This window comes from Penicillium robsamsonii (genome assembly GCF_028829455.1).
Source record: "Penicillium robsamsonii strain IBT 29466 chromosome Unknown utg000005l_segment0_segment0, whole genome shotgun sequence".
NCBI classification, from domain to species: domain Eukaryota; kingdom Fungi; phylum Ascomycota; class Eurotiomycetes; order Eurotiales; family Aspergillaceae; genus Penicillium; species Penicillium robsamsonii.
Genome location: NW_026643223.1, coordinates 1,081,933 through 1,102,037, shown reverse-complemented (window position 1 = coordinate 1,102,037; position 20,105 = coordinate 1,081,933). Strand labels below are relative to the sequence as shown.

General features: G+C 48.3%; 8 protein-coding genes across 8 annotated transcripts; 5 read left to right on the top strand and 3 right to left on the bottom strand.

Moving 5' to 3' along the window:
* Positions 1–114: 114 nt before the first annotated feature.
* Positions 115–2,659, top strand: N7447_008452 (beta-glucosidase; the record flags this gene model as incomplete). Its single annotated transcript, XM_057232714.1, has 3 exons — positions 115–665; positions 713–1,982; positions 2,033–2,659. 3 exons carry the CDS (start codon positions 115–117, stop codon positions 2,657–2,659), a joined length of 2,448 nt encoding a protein of 815 aa, XP_057082256.1.
* Positions 2,660–5,730: 3,071 nt separating this feature from the next.
* Positions 5,731–6,180, bottom strand: N7447_008451 (glycoside hydrolase family 31 protein; the record flags this gene model as incomplete). Its single annotated transcript, XM_057232713.1, has 1 exon — positions 5,731–6,180. One exon carries the CDS (start codon positions 6,178–6,180, stop codon positions 5,731–5,733), a length of 450 nt encoding a protein of 149 aa, XP_057082255.1.
* Positions 6,181–7,411: 1,231 nt separating this feature from the next.
* gtmA (gliotoxin thiomethyltransferase) lies at positions 7,412–8,468 on the top strand (the record flags this gene model as incomplete). The annotated part of the gene is made up of 4 exons (XM_057232712.1): positions 7,412–7,805; positions 7,873–7,911; positions 7,971–8,027; positions 8,080–8,468. 4 exons carry the CDS (start codon positions 7,412–7,414, stop codon positions 8,466–8,468), a joined length of 879 nt encoding a protein of 292 aa, XP_057082254.1.
* A 283-nt stretch (positions 8,469–8,751) lies between these two features.
* N7447_008449 (NOT2/NOT3/NOT5 family protein) lies at positions 8,752–10,573 on the bottom strand (the record flags this gene model as incomplete). Its single annotated transcript, XM_057232711.1, has 6 exons — positions 8,752–8,847; positions 8,909–9,263; positions 9,321–9,583; positions 9,637–10,117; positions 10,208–10,349; positions 10,429–10,573. The coding sequence occupies 6 exons, from the start codon at positions 10,571–10,573 to the stop codon at positions 8,752–8,754; spliced, it is 1,482 nt and encodes a 493-aa protein (XP_057082253.1).
* A 779-nt stretch (positions 10,574–11,352) lies between these two features.
* mrpl4 (mitochondrial 54S ribosomal protein uL29m) lies at positions 11,353–12,277 on the top strand (the record flags this gene model as incomplete). The annotated part of the gene is made up of 3 exons (XM_057232710.1): positions 11,353–11,716; positions 11,785–11,951; positions 12,107–12,277. 3 exons carry the CDS (start codon positions 11,353–11,355, stop codon positions 12,275–12,277), a joined length of 702 nt encoding a protein of 233 aa, XP_057082252.1.
* Positions 12,278–12,715: 438 nt separating this feature from the next.
* N7447_008447 (secretory pathway gdp dissociation inhibitor) lies at positions 12,716–14,513 on the top strand (the record flags this gene model as incomplete). Its single annotated transcript, XM_057232709.1, has 8 exons — positions 12,716–12,761; positions 12,818–12,842; positions 12,904–12,963; positions 13,028–13,055; positions 13,106–13,451; positions 13,511–14,062; positions 14,112–14,369; positions 14,425–14,513. 8 exons carry the CDS (start codon positions 12,716–12,718, stop codon positions 14,511–14,513), a joined length of 1,404 nt encoding a protein of 467 aa, XP_057082251.1.
* Positions 14,514–14,756: 243 nt separating this feature from the next.
* N7447_008446 (PaaI family thioesterase) lies at positions 14,757–15,377 on the bottom strand (the record flags this gene model as incomplete). Its single annotated transcript, XM_057232708.1, has 2 exons — positions 14,757–15,170; positions 15,279–15,377. 2 exons carry the CDS (start codon positions 15,375–15,377, stop codon positions 14,757–14,759), a joined length of 513 nt encoding a protein of 170 aa, XP_057082250.1.
* Positions 15,378–16,169: 792 nt separating this feature from the next.
* On the top strand, positions 16,170–18,454 carry N7447_008445 (origin recognition complex subunit 4; the record flags this gene model as incomplete). Its single annotated transcript, XM_057232707.1, has 2 exons — positions 16,170–17,765; positions 17,834–18,454. The coding sequence occupies 2 exons, from the start codon at positions 16,170–16,172 to the stop codon at positions 18,452–18,454; spliced, it is 2,217 nt and encodes a 738-aa protein (XP_057082249.1).
* Positions 18,455–20,105: the final 1,651 nt, after the last annotated feature.

Genomic DNA, 20,105 nt, shown 5'->3' with positions numbered 1-20,105 from the left:
TACTTTCAGGTTTGTCCCCAGAACCAGTTCAAGCTTTCCCGGCTCACCAAACAAAAAGGAATCGATGGCTGGCATACAGCAGCAATCCCGCGACTCGGCATCCCCTCAATTCGCATGTCAGATGGACCAAATGGCGTTCGAGGCACCCGCTTTTTCAACGGGGTACCTTCGGCCTGTTTACCTTGTGCCACAGCACTAGGCGCTTCGTTCGACACCGAGCTCATATATTCCCTTGGAAAGCTTCTTGGCCTAGAATGCAAGGCAAAGGGGGCTCATGTCCTCCTAGGGCCGACGATTAATATCCAACGAGGCCCGCTGGGGGGTCGCGGGTTTGAATCCTTCTCAGAGGATCCTGTACTTTCAGGATCATTGGCTGCCAGTTATTGTTTGGGTGTACAGACTGAGAATGTCATCCCAACACCGAAGCATCTTGTTTGCAACGATCAGGAGCATGAGCGTGTTGCTGTCAGTGCGCTTGTCACTGAGCGTGCTCTACGGGAGATATATCTACTTCCCTTTCAGCTAGCCATTACAGGCGCCAATCCTGGGGCCCTTATGACGTCGTACAACAAGGTCAACGGATGTCACGCCAGCGAGAGCCCTGATCTGCTCCAGGATGTTGTTCGGAAGGAATGGGATTATAAAGGTCTCATCATGAGCGATTGGTTGGTTGCTACTCTTCCTCAAAGTTTCTATAGCTGACCAGATACAGGTTCGGCACCTATAGTGTGTCTGAGGCTGTTAATGCCGGGTTGGATCTCGAAATGCCTGGCCCATCTCGGTTTCGTGGGTCGAGCTTGGTGCATGCCATCACATCCAATAAAGTCTCGGAGAAAACTATCAATGATCGGGTCCGCAGTGTTTTAGAGCTAGTAAAACAAACGGCCAGCTCGGGTATCCCTGAGAATGCAGCCGAAGCTCAGCGGAACCTGCCCGAGGATAGAGCATTGCTCCGTAGAGCAGCCGCCGAGTCTATTGTTCTTCTCAAGAACAATGATCAGATTCTTCCTTTGGATTCGACTAAACGAACTCTCGTGATCGGTCCGAATGCCAACATCGCGGCATACTGTGGCGGAGGCTCTTCGGCTCTGCCGGGATATTATGCCATTGCACCCCTAGAAGGAATCAGCAGCAGCTGTACCGGGGGTGTAGTCTTCTCACAGGGAGTGTATAGCCACAAAGAGCTACCACTTCTAGGCGACCAATTGAAAACCGAAGATGGTCGACCTGGGTATATATTCAGTGTGTTTACTGAGCCTTCTTCCAACAAAAACAGAAAGGCAGTAGATATCCTGCACATGAAGAGCAGCTCCGCCTTTTTAATGGACTACAAGCACCCAAAAGTCCACTCCGACCTTTACTACATCACCATGGATGGGATATTCGAGCCCACGGAAAGTGGGATATATGACTTTGGCCTTACGGTAGCGGGTACTGGAGAGCTCTTCATTGATGGGGAGAAGGTAGTCGACAACAAGGACAATCAGCGACAGGGAACGTCATTCTTTGGCATCGGAACTCCAGAGGAACGCGGCTCCAAGTACCTCGAAGCAAATCAACGGTACAAGATTCTCGTCGACTACGGCACTGCGCCGACTTCCAATCTGAAACTACACGGTGTCGTTTCCTTTGGACCAGGGGGACTGCGAGTGGGAGGATGTAAACGGATCAACACAGAACGTGCCATTGAGCATGCTGTTGATCTGGCAGCTACATTTGAGCAGGTGGTTGTCTGTGTTGGGCTGAGTGGAGAATGGGAAAGCGAAGGATTCGACCGTCCACACATGGATCTCCCGCCGATGTCAGATCAGCTGGTTCAAAGAGTCCTCGCTGTCCAACCAAACGCTGCGGTTGTTGTGCAGAGTGGAACTCCTGTGACAATGCCTTGGGCTCGGGACGTAAAGGCCCTTCTTCATGCGTGGTATGGTGGGAACGAAACAGGAAATGGTATTGCGGATGTCATCTTCGGGGATGTGAATCCAGTGAGTATTGAGCAAATTCTATATTATACACCGGCTAACTTGCTTTCAAGTCTGGCAAACTTCCTCTCAGCTTCCCAGAGTCCATCGAGCATAACCCAGCATACTTGTCCTATCGATCAGAAGGAGGAAGAGTGTTGTACGGCGAGGACATCTACGTCGGTTATCGCTACTATGAAAAGGCCAAAGTGAAGCCTCTCTTCGCCTTCGGTTATGGTCTCTCATATACAGTATTCCGTCTTTCGGAGCTAGCTGTTTCGCAGCCGTTGGAGGCCCGGGACAACGTCAAGGAAGAAGTGTTGGAAGTGTTAGTGTTAGTGGAGAATATTGGACCTTGCAGTGGCGCAGAAACTGTTCAAGTATACATCTCACCACCTACGGACGCCAGCATTTCCCGCCCTGTGAGAGAGCTCAAGGGGTTCAAAAAGGTCAAACTGCAACGGGGAGAGAAACAGGAAGTCGTGATTGTTATCCCAATTGCTCTGGCTACCAGTTTCTGGGATGAGAGATCGTCTGCCTGGCTCAGTGAAGCGGGGGAGTATAAGGTCACTGTCATAGGGACTGGTGAGCAGAATGTTCTCTCGACAGGATTTGCGATCTCCCGTACTAGGGAATGGAATGGCTTGTTTGGACCTGTTATTACTGCTGTATCCCGGCATGTCAATGGAAACGGAAAGTAGAATATAGTATCATAGACTGGAAATTGTATGGAAATAATAATCTACTGCTGCTCTTCAGCCCATCGAAGTATTAAGAAACAAGCCACCTCCAAGTATGTACGAATATGAATAATCAAAACCTTACTCGTGTGCAGCCCTAGGATAATCCCAGAATTGTAATAGGAAATTGACGATTCTAAGATCTTGCTCGATTTTTTTTTCTAGCATAGGTTCACAGCTCAGACTATCGACTCCATGTAATTTCCGGTTGTCAATTGAACGGCCTCATCCCCACAAACTAAGGATAATTAACAAAACGGTAGAATATTCGTACCTCTTTTCTTTCGTCCACTCCGGCGACCTCTGGTCAGAAATTCTTCTATCTACCTGAGTTAACCACACAACAAGCATTCATTATTGGTGCTAACCACGAAGGGCATCTACCGTGACCTAATGACAGCTCCATCCGTCAAAAACGCCCCCTCCAGTAAAAGTCCTCAGCATTCTGTGCTTTCTTGCCCGGGCAGTGTTCACTTGCCTCAAATAGGCGAGTGATGATGGCTAAGGAGCGTTGAGTCTTATGCTCCAAGATTTCAAAGCGGCTTTGAAGGTTTTCTTCAAGGATCCGGAATTCATCGAAAGAGGCTTTAATGCCATACATAATATAACCACTGTCGAAGTGACTATTAACGGATATAAGGCTTTTCCGTACTTGTCGGCAACATGATCTGTCGTTTGCAAGGAAGGGCTCCGAATATGATCTTGTATCAAACTATCGACGGCTATGTCTACCTAGGCGGAAAGCCTTGGTGATAAACCTGTACAAACATGGCAAATTTTGAGCATGGATGTATCTAGTGTACATTGATCTCTGCCTATTTTCTTTGGCCGCATTCCTTCTTCAGGGGTTAATTTGGCACAGCTTCAAAGAGAGGTATTGCAACAACAACAACAACAACAACAACAACAACAATCCCTCCGGAAACGCAGTGTATGCAAACCTTTCCAAAAAAGAGACGCGAAAGTATCAAGGGCCTATGACTGGGGATAAGCCTTCAGGAACTTAGTCTCATCGTTCGAGTTGTAAGTTGATAGGGGCATTCCGCTCCGAGGTGTACACACGAGGCGCAGGAATGCCAGGTACTGTCGCACTTAGTCCGTCGAGGGCGACATGTATGGCATGCCTGGGTAGCTCGCTATGGCGGGTATATCCCGCAGCGCGGGACCGCCTTTTTTTCTGTGGACTCACCTTGTCAGCCGAGGGGGGGATTCTCTTTCGGAGGCCGAGGTCTTTGGATGTTCATGGACTGAGAGACTGTCTCCATTAGGGTCGAAACACAGTCTCTTTACTGGCAGGTTTTTGCAGCATTCGCAGAGGAAAGACCGGCCACCGAATGAGCTACGGTCACCGAGTGAGCTACCCGTTCAGCGGAGTTTCGGAAAAGAACAGAGGGGTTTCCCTAATTATTCTTCGTTGGGTTTAATGCGCTTTTGGGTTTTTGGAACCTCGTTCTAACCTACTTAGTGTGGGTCTTGAAAGCCACGGTCAGACTGGGGAGTTCAGTTCCATTTCTCGCCCATTCGCACTGTCCCTTCCCCGAGCTGACAGGAAACCCCAGGGGTACCACTGCGGGGGAAATAACATCGACTCATTTGGTGTTTAAGACTAACCTTTTCAGGTCTCTTACCCGGCGACCAAAACGGTTGATTCATCACAGTCGGCTCGTGCTATTTATTGCACCACACTGCGTTGGAACTCCGCGGGATTTTGGAATCTCGGATACGATCTTATTAGCCTTCCCCCTGAACTGAGCCAAAAAGAAAAACCTAAGATGGATGGCCATCTATTAATAGTCAATATTTATTTACACGATCACCACGGTGCTCCACGCCATTGTGTGACTGGAACCAATCACTGTCATTCTGCGAATCATTGCCCTCATCTAGAATCAGGCCGGTTCTGCGCTACCGACAGGTGACCTGGGATTAACAATTGTTCACCGTACTGATACTTGCCCTCTTCAGTCGGAAATTCTCTGCCCACAGCAATCCTCTACTTGTGGGAAATGAAAGGAAAATTGATTTAGAGATTTCTCTTATTTATATCGCTTCTGGAGGAGTGACTCAAACTCCCAGTAGGAAGGGCATTGACATTTGAATTCTAAAGTCAGCTCCTGGCTGTCTGGTCCGTTTGTTTCAATACAACGGGCTCTTTTTAAGTATATACACTGAGCATTCTGCTTGAGAAGGTCGCCCACCTCATCGGCCAGTCTCGGGCATAGCAGTCCAGGATGTTGTCTAGGACAATATTCAAGCGGCCGCCATGTCTTTCAGCCTTGTCAGTCGCAAGCACTGTTGTCCCGTTCTGACAGGTGGAAAACAGGAACCATACCTCAATTCATAATGATGGATCAAGTTAACTGCCGAGTTGGTATCTTCTTCGCCTCGAACCTCACTCGCTCGTAGTAAGTGAAGCCACCCTTCAAACGGCAAAACCTAACACTGAAACCCGGTTCAGTGGAGAGTCGGCAGCAGCTCTGGCCAAGAAAACACGCGTGGGTTACACACGTTGTAGATCGAGACGTCAACACAGGCGACCCCCGAGGGGTCGAACGCACGGCTTGGCCCAACGTCGCGGTCAGGCGCAAAGCATGGTTGCACCAACTTGGGCATAACTGAAGCCAAATCAAGTCGTTGATACTGTCAGTATTAGGCATCGTGTGGATGCTCAATACAGGCCCCCATGCTAGTTCAAATCCACTTTGTTCTATCCGACACAGCGGGTGCAGCAACCCCCTCATATGGCTCAGCGATAGAAGTAATCAGCTTCCAAATACCAAAACCGTCCTTGGTGTCCATCGGGGTGTTGAATTGAGCAGGTGAACGGTTATAATCAAAGCCCGGCGATCATGTTTCATGGAGGATTAAATGTTTACAGCATTGGCCACTGAAGCCACCCCAAAGCTTTGTACACGCAGTATACCACATACAAATTTGCCCAAGTTTCCTAGTTACGCATTTGCCCTTTTGACGACTGTATTTCATAAGTGCAATAACTTATTATGTCAAATCAATAATCGAACTGTATGTATTTATTCGAATGCCTCAACCATAACACCCCCACGGCCGACCACACTGCATCCGTTCTCTGCCTTGATAACTTCGACCGTGGACCCCTGTCCATCTCCACACACCCATGGACCGCTGCGTTGACCGTATATTTCTACCTTTTCGATGATACCCACCTCGTTATAGGTCCTTTTGCGGGCCGGAGCCCAGCACAGCATGGCGCCGTCTTTGATGATGTGATTTCGGCTCAGGGGAGCCATGTCGAAGCCAATCCACTCACCGTGACTGACAATCTTCTTCTTGTCCCAAAAGCCAAACCAAATACCAGCAGGGAGGTAAATCATGTGTTCCTCAGCCTCATCCAGTGGTTGTATGGTGGGCGCGATCAGCATATCCGAGCCAAAGAAATATTGAGATTCAATACCCCAGACATTGCGATCTTCTGGATACTCCAGTATCAAGCTACGGACCATGGGCAACCCAGACCTAGAACTGGCTTTCGCTTTAAGATACGAAGCTCTTAATCGCCCTGGACTGCTAAACATCACCTTTTTAGTAAGCATTTATGGCGATCATAGGGTACTTTATCGACTAAGACTAGAATTACCGTGAGCTCCTACTTAGTTTCGAACCACTTAATGGGGCGCATTCTAGTGTGAATCTAAGTGAAGTGTTTATCAAAATGGGTTTTGGGTCGGAGGTCTCAACTCAATAACCCATCGATAACCCATTTGAACCCATTTTTGCATAAAATCTCGGCCTTGGCGTTCATAGAGAAGCTAAGTCATCAGGTTTCCGATCAAACAGTGTATTTATAACTCGAACACTCTATATGTAGATGTATATTTTGATAACATAATGTTATCAAAATATATTTTTGCAATGGTGTTTTATCTACCTACGTAGGTATACAGTCCATAACATATAAATATCATATTTGATATTTATCATGCATATTCAATTATATCACTCATTAACTTAGTAGAGTATCTCATAAGGTTATAACTAAACTATATTTAAGTTAGATCATCTAACTTCTGCATTTCAGACCACATTAAGCTTCTATACTTCTGACCATATAACTATTATATCCTACTAAGTACTTTAATTTAATGAATATCACTAGGTGAGTATAATTTCTGACCGCGGTCAGAAATCATAGGTGGAAGGATAAGCAGTGTTCACAGCAGTGTTTTTAACAGTAGTTTCTGACTAAGTTCAGAAATTATTCCTCTTTTGTTCATCCACACATACCCAATGATCACGATCTACTAAGAGGGTACCTTGGAGTCACTAGTACATACATATGTACGCCTCAAGATCCGCCTTCAACCAATTATTGTAATTGACAGCGTTGAGCTATAGTGTAAGATGGAGCTGATTTGTTATGTTCCTTCAAGGTATATTCTTAGAAATGACTCAAATCCACTCGCGGAGACATTACCGGAGACATTACCGGAGACATTATCGGACACTTTCTATATCGTGCAACACTTGTAGGGCAATCTGGTGTAGGGCTAACTTACAGGATCCTTGGATGTCCTGGAGAACTTCTAGACTATTTAAAGGGCTGTCTACCTAGTACGAACATCTATCCATAATCTCATTTTGTGTCACATCACTCGAGGTTTTCTTCTAAACAGACATCTTCATCGATCAATTTCAATCATCGCGACACTCAGTCACCTTTTAACTTTACCAACCATGGCTGACAAACACGACTTCGGGGAGCTCTTCAAGAGTGAAGCCTATGCTAACTCATTCAAACGCGGGGAGATGATCACCCGCCCATTCGCTGAAATTCTAGTTGACCAGAGCAAGGTGGTCACCGAGTCGAAGGCCAACCCTAATCAACCTTTAGTAATCCTTGACAATGCCTGCGGCACTGGTGTCGTCTCCAGCACCCTCAACTCCAAGCTTGATAACATTGTCAAGAAAACATGGAAGTTGACATGTGGAGACATCTCGTCGGCAATGATCGAGTACACCAAGGTCCGGATGCAACAAGAGAGCTGGCCACACACGGAGACAAAGATCGTCGATGCGCAGAAGCCTGAGCTGGCTAGTGGTCAATTCTCTCACATTTTCACTGCGTTCGGTAAGTTCGTTTCTGGATGCACTCTGGTCTGATTTGACTGTGACTAACTACTATGCTCATTCTACAGCCTATATGGCACTCCCCGAGTCCGTTAAGGCTCTCAAGGGTAAGGCCATCTTTTCTTGCTTGCCTATTATATTCAGGACTAATGGAAACAACTACTAGAAACCGCCAGAATGCTGCAACCGGGTGGTACTATTGCTTTCTCAACCTGGATCGAGCGTGAGTACCCGAACAATTATCTCAGATAACAAATTTACTGACATGAAAACAGCCGGCTGGATGGCCATCGCCCGAGCAGCGATCGAAAGCATGCCAGGCGACCTGTGTTTTCCTGAGACCCCAAAGCTCTTGGCGGTCATAACTGACGGGCAATGGGACTCGAAGCCCTGGATTGAGTCCCAGCTCGAGGAGCTTGGGTTTCAGGACACCGAGGTTCGCCCAACAACAATTAAGTTGACTCTCACATCCCCTGTCTTCGTGGATATGAGCATGTTGATGTTCCCCATGATGATGAACTCCTTCTGGACTGAAAAGCAACGGGAGGAGAACAAGGATAAGGTTCGCCCAGCGCTGGAGAAGTACGTGGAGAACGTGTACGGGTCTGGGAACATCGATACTGAATGGGTAGCTATTTTGTCCAGTGCGCGTAAGCCTTGCTAGATGGATAATTCATTCAGATGATGCCGTATGGATATAGGAGTCTACAGCAATCTATAACATTTTACAGCATTCTGACAAGACCATACAGGTCATTGATTTTCAAAGATCGTATCCTGGTTCCCCACATAGCCCATTTAATACCCAAGAAATCAACGCGCCTTGTTCCCAAAGGTTAATGTACTATCGGCCAGCCCGGAGCAATATAACACAGACTAGTAAACCAAACGCCATAGTTGATTACTTGTATTCTGCATGTCCACGCCTAAGTCGTATCAACTTCAAATCATGAGGCATGATGCACCACACCAGGTGGGCGGGCGGCGCCTCGGTTAGGATCCAACCGGTTGTCCAAGTCTTCATATCGAAGGATGAATTCACGCTGCGATCAAAGTTAGCTTGACCAGTCCTTCAAATCCCAACAAGGAATGAAAGTTACTCACCCTGACCTTCTTCCAGGCGGAAGAATCCCACAAAAGATACACGCCGCGTTCCGTCACACCACGCTCCACATCGACGGGTCCCGGATATGTCTCATCACGAGTCAGCCAGCACCGTTCAAGCTTGTGGTACCGCCATTTGCGGCCCATCAATTCCTCGGCCACCAATTCCTGCATGATATCCCGAGGCATGCTATAGAAGATGAAAAAGAGTGTCTCATCACTAAACCCAGGGATACGAGACTGGAGAGGTTGGATATTGGCGACATTATAACAGGCCGGTAAAGAGAAATCTTGTTCCAGAGGGACTGCTGACATGGATGACACGAATGGCGAAGCAAACGATGTGTGCAAAGGCCTATGCGGAGAATCATATTAGAGAGTGTCAATAGGATGGGAACAAAGGGGCCCTTACTCAGCTTGGTTCAAATCCAATCCTAGTGTCATCAGATCTTGGCCAACAGCGAGACTTGCAACGTCAGGACTCTCGCTGTGGATCATGCGCAGCAGACCCGCCAACCCAAACCTGTCAAGTTCACTCATTTGTGCGAGGGGCGGTTGCTCAGTACTCTGGGGTGCACTAGAAACATCTTGTTCATCGCTACTCTCTGGCTGCCTTTGCTGTAGCTGTGGATCGCTAAAGTTACGCTGGCCTGGAAGCACACCATTGTTCAAGTCCTGTTGTAAAGTTAGTGCCGCCTAAAAAAATGAGCATGATTATAGATGCCTACCTCTTTCTCTTGTCCCAAGATGCCATTGGGTACTTGGTTGACTGGTGATCGCGATGTCCCCAGACCAGTTCCATAGCCCCCAAAACCTGCACCTTGCATCAACGAACCAGTTCGACCGAGAGGAAGATCAGCAGCAGAATTGCGACCCAAAGGGGGAAACTCTTCGATATTGCCTGTCTGGGGCTGGCCACCCGCACCGAGTTGGCTACTAATACCCTGGCCACCATTTCTAAAGTCGTCAAGTCGATTGGCAAACTGCGCACCAGAAGGAAACATGTCATCATGCGGTGGTTGAGATTGTTGAGGTGTGGGAAGACCCTGAGGTTGGGAGGAACGGGAAGGGGTTTGCGATGTCGGGGGGAGCTGTTGTCTTTGGACAGGTGTTTGCTGAGCAGCGCGTTGACTTGCGTTGGCCCACATTAGCTGACCAGGAGTTTGTGACTGTGATTGCTGTGATGCTCCTGATAGTGAAGGGAACTCCCTAGAATCACCGACCTCGTCAGTTCGGAGACAAATTGGAAGACCTAGAGATACAGGAGACCACTGCAAACCATGGCAAGAGAGCACTTACGAGAGATCAAGTGGTGCCGCGGATTGAGATCCTCCGAGACTTTGTGCAAAACTTCCCATAGTCCCCATTGTGCGTTGCTGATTGCCTGGTAGGCCAGTTGTTCCACTAACAGGTAGATTGAAGCTCCAATTCGTACTGCCGCCTATCGACACTCTCATGTTAGCATCTCTCCATGTAAATAATATTGTGTGCCCAGAAAGTATGTCTCGCGGCAATCGCACCCAGTTTCCCGTTTGACAATTGCGCAGAGGCTAATGATGCAGTTCGAGCTTGTGCTTGCTGTTGCGTGGGGAATCCGGACATGCCTCTCAGCGGTTGCGGGCCAGGTTCTGACACAAGCGTGACAAGACAGCACGATCGTCGCATCGAGGGCTGATCATGTCAACACCACGATACAGGAATGTGCGAGCAAGTCCTTGCAAATGTCTCGGTCGCAAATCAAAAACCATCTGAACCAAGGCTAGCCATTGGACTCCAAATGCTTTCACAGTGCTGGATAACTATTCCTGTAAAGGAGAGTATAGCCCAGCAGAGAAGCCAGGTTTGACTATACCAAGTATTCCGCGGAGGTAGGAGGGACGATAAGAAAGGCACAAGGGTATGCGAAGGCATTGAAGGGAAATGACGAACCTGGCCTATTCATAGTCGATATTTCCGAAGAAGAAGGTAGTTTTCGATATCCCGGGATATGGCAAAATTCAGAAAAGCAGGATTGGCCGAGTAATAGACCGGAGGTGAATCTGTGGAGGGGAGAGCAATCCACAAAGGCCTCTTGGTCACGCTTGATGCGGCACTGCTCCGCCGAGGAAGGTGAGTAAGTCGATTGGGTGGTTAAACGCGCGGGTGCTAAAGAATGCACAGGCCAAGTCTGGAATTAACCGCGTCGCGACGCCTAAAGAGGTAAAGCAGTAAAGATATTTTTGAGAAAGGTACTTTGGATTGCCGTTTTCTTCTTGAGTTGAAGATGGACGTAAAACAAACAAAATGACTTGGGGAAAAAAAACGTGAAGAACCCGATGAACTCGAGGCTGGTAACATCTAAGCTGGTCTTTGAGTTAGTTGCGACACGTGACTAGCCTTGCCGCCTTTGCGAAAAAGGCCATCAATCTCCGATCCCGACCATCCTGGGGAAAGCCATCACAGTCATGCAGCAGGTTCCACGCATTGCTAGCCGCCTCAGAGGGCTGGCTATGGCTGAATTGCCTCCCACTTACCTCGCACCATCACTTCACCCTTCCGTGACCCTGTCAGCCATTCAGTCTTCGAGCTTTTCTTCCACTGCCTCCGTCAGCGCCAACCCTCGACGCGACAAGAGCAAAAACCGTGGTGTATCGGCTATCAATCGCACCGGTCCCAGAACTCCCTTCACCGTGTCAAGATGGCCATTGCCCAAACCGGTGTCACCGGAAGATATGCAGCCACGGGAAACAAACCCCAACCATGGACTCTGGGGCTTCTTCCCCCCTAACCGGGAAGCATTGCCTACCCCAGATTATGACAACGCTCATGGTTAGTTTGATTGATCTCAAATCTATAGAATGATTGTTCTACGGGCAGTACTGATGTTAGCAATCTAGGTCGTCCATGGGCTATCCAAGAACTCCGCGAAAAGAGTTGGGAGGATCTTCACGGTCTGTGGCACGTATGCGTCCGGGAACGAAACCGCATTATCACATCGGATTTCGAGAGAGAGAGAATCCAGGCCGGCTACGGACAATACGAATCTCAAGAACGGGACAAAGTGGTGAGTTTTGCCCCGGCTGTAAAAGCCATCTCATTCAGCTATATATCTTGGGAAGCTACATGGAGACTACAACAATTTTCTCCGTTCCTTCCAAGACGACCATCAATCGGCGGTTGAAGTTATCTAAACCCGACTAACCCATTTGATAATATTAGGTTCGAAGCACCATGAAGAACATCAAGCACGTTCTCCGTGAGCGCTGGTATGCTTGGGAGGATGCCTCACGAACGTACAAGCGTGGATACCGCCCTGAGAACTTTTACGGACTCGATGACGTTGAGGTCGAGCAGGAGAGCAATGGAGCAGTCCAAGACAAGGAGCAATAAACATGAGAAGAGGGTGTCGACACACGCCCGGTCGAGGGAGACTTAAGCCGAGTCTCCAAGGGTCAATTTAGTATGTAACATTAGCTTTTTTTAAGGTGATTCTAGCAGTGCGCATGTCAAAGCATACATAGGATATATGAGAGATGGTTCATCGTCCGATACTATAAGCTTCATTTTAATTTATACCTGCACCTAAGAATAAGGGCCGATTATATTTACCCCTGAGAAGGAAAAAAATAATTCATATACATATTCAGGGGCTCATTGAAGCCAAATGCTTGCATGTCATTAATATCGTGAGGTAACTCACTAGTGGCGGATCCGTCAACTAGTTCCCCTTTCTTACCGCTTCGTCCGCGGGGTGATAGTTCAACTTTCTCTTCTTCTCATTCTTTTGAAACTTTCTATCTTCCTCCACTAGTATCTTCCATATTCATTATGGACGAGATCGCCCCAGAATACGATGTTGTGGTGCTCGGCACTGGTATGTTGCTAACCCCGCCACCCCCCCTCTAAGTCAACACTGACCAATTCTTTCAGGCCTGACCGAGTGTGTTTTGTCTGGGTAGGTCTTTGAGCTAGAATTTTAATGATTCCAACATTTTTCTCATTGTTTTCAACTACAGTGTCCTTAGTGTGAAGGGTAACAAGGTCCTTCACATCGATCGCAATGATCACTATGGAGGGTAAGTCAGGCGGAGAAGCTCGCGATGACGGCACCAAGATCAAAATAGCTCACAATGGCCACAGAGAAGCAGCTTCCATCAATATCGAAGCAGTATGTGCACCCAATTAATGCTCGACTTACACTATTGACACCATCTGCAGTTGTTCAAGAAATACGGCAACGTCCGCCCCGGCGAGGAGCCATGGAAGAAATACGGGAGGGTCAATGACTGGAACATCGACTTGGTCCCCAAGCTGCTCATGTCCAATGGAGAGTTGACCAATATTCTGGTGTCTACAGACGTTACTCGGTACCTCGAGTTCAAGCAGATTGCTGGCAGCTATGTCCAGCAAGGCAAGGGTCCCAAGGCGACCGTGGCCAAGGTGCCCTCTGATGCCGGTGAAGCTCTCCGCTCATCGCTCATGGGCATGTTCGAGAAGCGCCGTGCCAAGAAGTTCCTCGAGTGGGTTGGTGATTTCAAGGAGGATGACCCAGCCAGCCACCAGGGTGAGTATTTGCAACCTCAGTTCGGCAGTTTATCAAAGCGAATAGCTAATGGAGATCAGGATTGAACATCCATACTTGCACGATGAAGGAGGTTTACGACAAATTTGGCCTCGAGGATAACACTCGCGACTTCGTTGGTCACTCTATGGCTTTGTACCCATCGGACGAATATATCAACAAGAGCGGCGCCGCCGTCGAAACCATTAACCGCATCCGCCTATACGTCAACTCCATGGCACGCTACGGAAAATCGCCTTACATCTACCCTCTCTACGGCCTTGGCGAGCTGCCCCAGGGCTTTGCTCGTCTGTCCGCTATTTACGGCGGTACCTACATGCTGAACACCGACATTGACGAGGTGCTTTACGAGAATGGCAAGGTTTCCGGCATCAAGGCGACCATGAAGGACCGGGACAACCAATCCGAGGCCATGAAGTTCGAGACCAAGACCAAGAAGATCATCGCCGATCCTTCTTACTTCCCGAGCAAGTCCAAGGTCACCGGATACCTGCTGAAGGCTATCTGTATTCTGAACCACCCTATCGATAAGACCGACAGCAGCGACTCTGTACAACTGATCATTCCCCAGTCCCAGGTTGGACGCAAGCATGGTGAGTTTTATACGGCCCCGATTTATGGACAGTGCCCTAACCTCTCCAGACATTTACATTGCCATGGTCTCGTCCGCTCATAACGTCTGCCCCAAGGGCTACTACATCGCCATCGTGTCCACTATCGCCGAGAACGATGCCAACCACCACCTTGAGCTTGAGGCTGGCTTCGAGCGCCTGGGCAAGATTGAAGAGAAGTTCATGGGTCCCCCCATCCCTCTCTACGAGCCCACCGATGATGGCTCGGAGTCCAACATCTTCATTTCTAAGAGCTATGACTCCACATCACACTTCGAGACTACAACCGGTAAGCTATTCCATGATTAGAAATATATCAATTGCTTACTAACCATATCTCCCAGATGATGTCCGTGATGTGTACCGCCGTGCCACTGGCGAGGAGTTGAAGGTCGAGGGTCTCCGGGAAGACCAGCAACTGGCCACCGAGTAAAAAGACATCCTCGCCTTGACAATCGCATAATCTAGTACTACTTAGATTGGTTGATTATATTTCTCTTGGGCATGTGCGATAGTCTGTTCTTTGTGCGCCCTTCCCTATCCATAACAAACGAAGCACAATATTTCTGGTCACCACAGCCATAGATTACATTCTCTTCGCTCCTACAATGGCTAGAATTTGGCAACTAGATTGATGCAAATGAAATCTATACAATTGATATCCATCAAAACTAAATCAAATCCTCTGCGTCACCTCCGGGTCGGTATTGGCCTTCTCATGTTCACCAACCACACAAACATCACCACTCTCCGCCTTCTGAATCTCAGCCCGAAGCAATGCCAACCGCTTGCCAACATGCACAATCTCACAAACGAGACGCACCTCCATCCCCGTAGGTACAGGACGCAGATAGGTCACCTTGAGGTTGCGACTGACACCTCCGAGAGCAAACCTGCCCGGCTCGGAAACGCCCAACAAGATAGTGGTTGAAAGAACATCGATCAAAGTAGCAGCACAGCCTCCATGGAGGTTACCCATGTAATTGCTCAGTGCAGGAGTAATCGTCAAAAGGAACGAGACTGTTGCCGGAGGACCGCGCGTTGCGGATTCGAAGCGGAGATTACAGCCGCGGGCATCGACATCCCAATGCTTTGAAGTTGGGATAAGAGTAAGCGCTGGAATTCAATTATGTGTAGTAGAGGTGCGTAGATAGGAGATGCAGTTCATATGATTTATGTTGCTGCACATGGTACTTACTCCCTCGCTCCCCACGCCCATTCGTCCCGTATACTCGTAGACGAGCTTCTCGAACTCGTCCAATTCCCTGGATGGGGCGCTTATTGCGTTATCTGACATGATCTCTGAAAGGAATGGCAAATAAAAATCAAATGAATTTGGGGGAAGAAGTATTGTTGGAAGTCGAAATAGCTAAGTACCGTAGCTCGGGATAACAGATATTGGACCTCGGCTGTTGTGAAATCGGTACACCGAACGGATCAGATGTGCTTGGATAGATACGATGCTTGAATTGGATATACTATCCATAGCTATGTTCGCCTTTCTGTCTTTTATGTTTTGTTTTGTAGTATGTTGGGCAAGTTGTAGGCCACAAGATGCGATCTTTACAATCCATCAAGTCAAGGAGATATTCAAGAACACATACCAAGTTCAAGCCAAAGAACAATTTCAAGGATACCTCAAGACAAGAAAATAAATCCCAAATCTCAAGGGAAGACTCCTTGGGAGTGAAACACCTGACTTCGCGTCACGCGTCTCGGCCTGAGGCGAAAATCGGTCAATTTGTTGTCCGGCCGACCCTTTTGAACGCAACTGAACCAGAATCACGCAGGACTTCTGTTCCAAGTTGATTCAGACGAGCTGCGCTTGTTGGCCTTGATCAACAACGGATGCGCCATTGAGTTTCTCACAATTGTACGTCAATGCTTTCGGGCGAGCTCCTGAGTTCAAGCTGGTCGGCAATAAACAGCATTGATGGAATCTGATTTTAATTGACACAGGCGCAAACACTTATTCGACAGGACAACCACCAATGATCCCCACTTCGATTTCTTTGCCCTGAAGGAAATACATTTTCGTCGAATTGGAAACTCCCCGATACCAGCGATTCCATTTCTTCAAACTACAGCCATGAAAGATACCCGAGCAACTAAGAGGAGAAGGGTCTCCGAGGACGATGATGGAGACATCGAGATGGGAAATGATAATCAAGATGTATTCTCCGTCCCGTCATCTCCCAACAACAACAGAACTTCTCCCACGCCGGTGAAAAGTGCATCACGGCGTCGATCTCTCCGCGGCGAAGACAAACCAGACTCTGCAACGACGGGCCAAGATGGCGACGAGAAAGACGAGTCACAAACCCCGGCACGCGTTGGGACACGGTCAAGCGGACGGCAGCGCAAAACGCCAAAAAGGTACGAGGAGGAAGCCGTAACCCCATCATCGAGGAGAAAACCAGCAAATACTCCTTCGCGAAGCGCGCGCGCCAACCGAAGTGTGCAAAAGCCGCGCCAATCTCCAGTGGAAGACGAAGACGAGCCCGATTCTGAAGAAGAGGAGGAGGATGACGATGACGATGATGAAGATGACATGGACCTCGACGAGTCTTCCCCGGAACCCGCCCCTCGTACAACCACAAGGAACAGATCGAAGAAAACTACCGCGAGACCCGCCGCGAGAACCACAACAAGGACTACCGCGAGAACTACCGCGAAGTCCAGATCCAAGAAAGCCTTGGTCGCAGAGCCGAAAGAAAAGTCGCCTTCGCCTGAGTATCAGGACGGCTTGGATGACCTCGTTACCATGCAACTCCAGGAAGATCTGTATTACCAGCCGGAGGTGCCTGAGACCGCCGATGTCTCCGAGCCAATGCCAGAGTATGCTGAAAACTTCCAAGCGCTCTGTCAGACGGGGCTTGAGGACGAAATGCGTATTCTCTCGACTATTCTACTCGAAAAGCTATCAGGGAAACGGCAGATTCCAGTGCAAGGACTAGAATCTGAATACCAAAAAGTTCATCAGCTCATTGAACAGACGGTTTCCATCGGCGAGGGTAACTCCATGCTTCTTCTTGGATCCAGAGGGTGCGGCAAGACCGCGATTGTGGAATCCATCATTTCGTCCCTTAAAAAGGATCACAGCAACGATTTCCACGTCGTTCGTCTCAATGGATTCTTACACACAGATGACCGTCTTGCTTTGCGCGAGATGTGGCGCCAACTTGGCCGTGAGATGCATACCGAGGAAGATGCGGCCAAGGTCAGTTCTTATGCGGATACGATGGCCACACTCTTGGCTCTATTGTCGCACCCAGAGGAGCTCTTTGGGGCTTCTGGGGACCCAGGGTCAAAGACTGCTGCGAAATCTATCGTGATTTTGTTGGATGAGTTCGACCTATTCGTCACCCACCCGCGACAGACTCTGTTGTATAATCTGTTTGATATTGCCCAGGCCCGCAAAGCCCCCATCGCGGTCATTGGGCTCACGACAAAAGTCGACGTAACTGAAATGCTTGAGAAGCGTGTCAAGAGTCGATTTAGTCATCGATATACTTATGTTCCTCTACCTCGCTCCTTCGACACCTTTTCAGATATCTGCCTAGGGAGCCTGGATCTCAGTAATGCCGAAATGACTGATATTGCAGATGAACTTGGATCTGAACACACTCTAGTGGAGTCGAACAAATGGAATACACTGCTAGAGGGGTGGAAGGAATATTTGAAGGTAAGATCTGTCATGTTTCCCTTTATCCAGTCAATTGAACTTTTGCTAAACCTCGCTCTTGAAAACAGCATATGTGGAATGACAAAGAATTCCAATTCCACCTCAAGCGCATCTACAACCAAACCAAATCAGTAAAGGAGTTTTTCAACAGCGCGCTTCTCCCCATCAGCGACTTGCTACAAAGTGTATCAACCGCCGACACGCCCATGCCCGAAGTCCCAACCCCGAAAAGCTTCGCTTCCCAATCCCTTGATTGCCCCGACCCAGCACCTCTCCCTTTCTCCACATCCATCACATCATCTAGTCCCTCATCATTGCCACTGGCGTTGTTGGTAGCCGCCACCCGTTTAGCAGCCCTATTCGACCCCGGAAACGACGGGTCCCAGTCACATAGCATTGCACCACTTTCGCTTTCGTTCCCCGCCGCATATGCAGAATACGTTCGGCTTCTGACCTCCGCAAAGATATCTGCTTCAGTCTCGGGAGCTGCTGCCACACCAGGCCGTGTCTGGGGCCGAGATGTAGCCCGAGAGTCCTGGGAAAAGCTGCTCAGCTGGGGACTTGTGACTCCCGTGGGTAGTGGGAACGGCACTGCTGACGGGCAGATGTTCCGTGTGGAAATCAGTTTCGAGGAGGTCATTGAAATGGCGGGCTCCGGAGGTGCTTTGGGCCAGTGGTGGCGCGAATAAACTTGTCAGTAATTTGGATATATTGCGAGCAATGTATTACTGTGTTGCGTTATTTGCGCCAATGATAAGCATATCATTTGGGTTTCTAACTATCCAGTTTATCATGAATGAGTTGCTAGTCGGAATACATAATTAATCTCCGGTCATTTTGGAATTGATATCAAGTCATCTCGTACTCCTTCCCAGTATACAAGCTTTGAAGAATGAGATCAGCACAACACCAAACACAAGCCAAATACCACCACAAGCAGTTCCCGGAATTCTATACTCTTCCTCCGTAGAGACGGAAAACTTAACTCAGCCCTAGGGAAACTCTAGTCCCGACCTATGCCCCGACCTCAAGTATCCGGTATTGAATATATCACAAAACAAAGACATGGACTATACCCGCATGGAAAACAAAAAAAGCAAGCACCCCGAGCTTCTTTAAGCACATCACTAGTCGCAAATCTACCCTCCAAATCTGCCGATCCTTCCCATCGTCCCAGTGTGATCAATCACGTCATCCTTGCTTTTACCTCCAAGGTTCGATGGTGTATGCTCCCTCTCCGAATACAGACCCCTAGAGGGGGGCGATATCGGGGTCTCATTAGATAATCCCATCTTGATCATTTCAAAAGTGGCTGGTTGGCTCTTCAGAAGACATGCAAGGTAACGGAAGGGCAGACCTTACATATTTTTTTCTTCGACACTTTGTGTTTTTAATGGAGAGTTATGGCAATGGTAATGTTGGCTACGAATCTCCCTGCCTTGTTGATCTCCTTGCTCAATTAAAAGATAGATATATTATAGGGATATGCAACTGTGCTTCTAGATTGCCATTTTGTATTCTATTGGACCCCTAACACGCGGCATTTCAACACATGCATGTGGCTTGCCATGTGTTGAAAGTGACAGGTCGCATTCTCAGATTTTTACCCAGAAATGGAAAAAAAAAGGAGGGGGGGCAAGTGCGTTGAGCATATTAGTCTGCATGCAGGCCACCGATCACTGTACCAGGTGAAATCTACATCTGAATAGCAACTCACGGAGGCTTGCGGGTATTTAGGTTCCATTGTGGATGTGTGGATTGGAAGTAAAAACATCTTTATCACTCACTATATGTTATTTCGAGTGAAACACAGAGAGCAGAGCCCAAATCCAGCCAAAAGCAGAGTAGACTCCACAATGCTGCAACACTCGCATGGCTTGATACCTACTCCGTACTCCGTAGCCCTGTCTAGTGCTAGAACTAGCCGTTAGGAATCCAGCTCATACTGCAGGTTGCAGATCGTTTCCGTCTGCTATATAGGACATTTGTATCAGACAGATGTGCAAAGCCCGAGTGCATTTAACCATGCGATAGCCCGAACGTGTCTTCCTCTTGAGGGGCTGGACTGTTTTTCTCGAAACAGACTGGTTTCAGGAGTGAATGAGTTAATAAGAGCGGACCTTTGTGCAACGTGGTGTTCTCTTGGATTTGGGCCGCAGCCTTCCGTGTGGACTGCAATGATCTGCAGACATTTTCAAGTTCGGGGAGAAAATCAAGGATCTTCAGTCACCAGCTTGGCAAAAAATGCGTCTAGACTACCCCGCTTTGAATAGTCCTTGCATTTTCGCATTTCTTCAGACTTGGTGGCTTGCACGCCTTGCATGTCTTGCCAAGCCTCTG